Source organism: Phalaenopsis equestris, unplaced genomic scaffold (genome assembly GCF_001263595.1).
Source record: "Phalaenopsis equestris unplaced genomic scaffold, ASM126359v1 Scaffold000301, whole genome shotgun sequence".
Taxonomy (NCBI): Eukaryota; Viridiplantae; Streptophyta; class Magnoliopsida; order Asparagales; family Orchidaceae; genus Phalaenopsis; species Phalaenopsis equestris.
Window position 1 is genome coordinate 2,129,636 of NW_018164743.1, and position 1,160 is coordinate 2,130,795.

Genomic DNA, 1,160 nt, shown 5'->3' on the forward strand with positions numbered 1-1,160 from the left:
ATTACGAGGCAACAAAGATTTATAATCAATTAAAAGTATTAATTAAGAAAATATAATAAAAATTATTAAATTAGATTCAAATGATGTTTTAAATCTTGCCCAAATCCTTAACATCTTATGACTACGTGATTAGGGTTGTCAAAACTATTCTTTGTTCGTGAATGGCTCGTGTTCAGCTCGCTAAGCAAATGAGCCGAACACGAACACACTTTTTGGACTCGAAATATAAAAGATCCGAACACAAGGGAGCCCAGGCTTGCTCGTGTTCGGCTCGTTTACACCCCTAGTTCCAACCCATATAAATGCATTTTGTTTCATTCATTCAATTCTATTCATTATATCCTTTGTTGTTTCTCTTTACATAGGTGCGAGCCACAACTGACAAACATAAGCAAACCACATCAAGCCTACACTCCCTTGAGATAGAACTCGAGCAAACAACACAAAACCTCTTGAAAGCCAGAGAAGAAAGAAAAGCAGCAGTAAACTGCCTCAACTCTGTAATTCAAGAGCTAGAGAAAACAAAGACTGAACTTAAGAGACTAAAAGTTAGAGATAGAGAAAACTCAACTATGGATTCAGAGGTTGAGCACATCAAGTTTATAGAGAATGCAATGCCAATCCTCAACGAAGATGCAGAATTTGAAAGCAAGAGATTTATGAAGTTTAACAATTTGCCATCTTTGGGTCGGTTCTTCAGCTCTGAAAATCTCTTAGATACGAAAGTTTCCATGGATAGGGAAGTACTAGAACTGATAAAGAAGAAGAAGAAGAAGAGGGCATTTCTTCCTGTGATAGCTTCTATTTTTTCTAAGAAGAGAGAATATAGACATGAAGCATCGATCACAAGAAAAATCTCCACAGGTGTAAGGATCAGCTCAGAGATTTGATTCAATTGTGTGAAAGTAAGGGAAACAAAATCATCTTTATGTTTGTGCCAAATTTTCTGTGTAAGAGGCTGTAGTGTGCTTAATATTTCTTTTGTCTATTGCTTTTGTAAGATATAACAATTGAATTTTAAGTTGCTTTCTTGCAGGAAGTGGTTAGTTTCAGGAGTTCCTGAATCCTTACCTAAAGAACATTGTGATTCTTTGTTATGTTTTGGTGTGAACATTGATGCTAATTGTGATCAAGCAGGCTTGATTTGAAATATATATATA

General features: G+C 35.3%; 1 protein-coding gene across 1 annotated transcript in view; it reads left to right on the forward strand.

Annotated features, from left to right (window-relative positions):
- LOC110025546 (WEB family protein At2g17940-like) overlaps nt 1-906 on the forward strand; it is a 3,527-nt gene extending 2,621 nt beyond the window's left edge. The window contains exon 2 of the mRNA XM_020726094.1: nt 366-906. Within this exon, the coding sequence (XP_020581753.1) occupies nt 366-890 (525 nt within the window). The 3' untranslated portion in view covers nt 891-906. The remainder of the gene's footprint in view (nt 1-365) is intronic.
- The last annotated feature ends 254 nt before the right edge of the window (nt 907-1,160 follow it).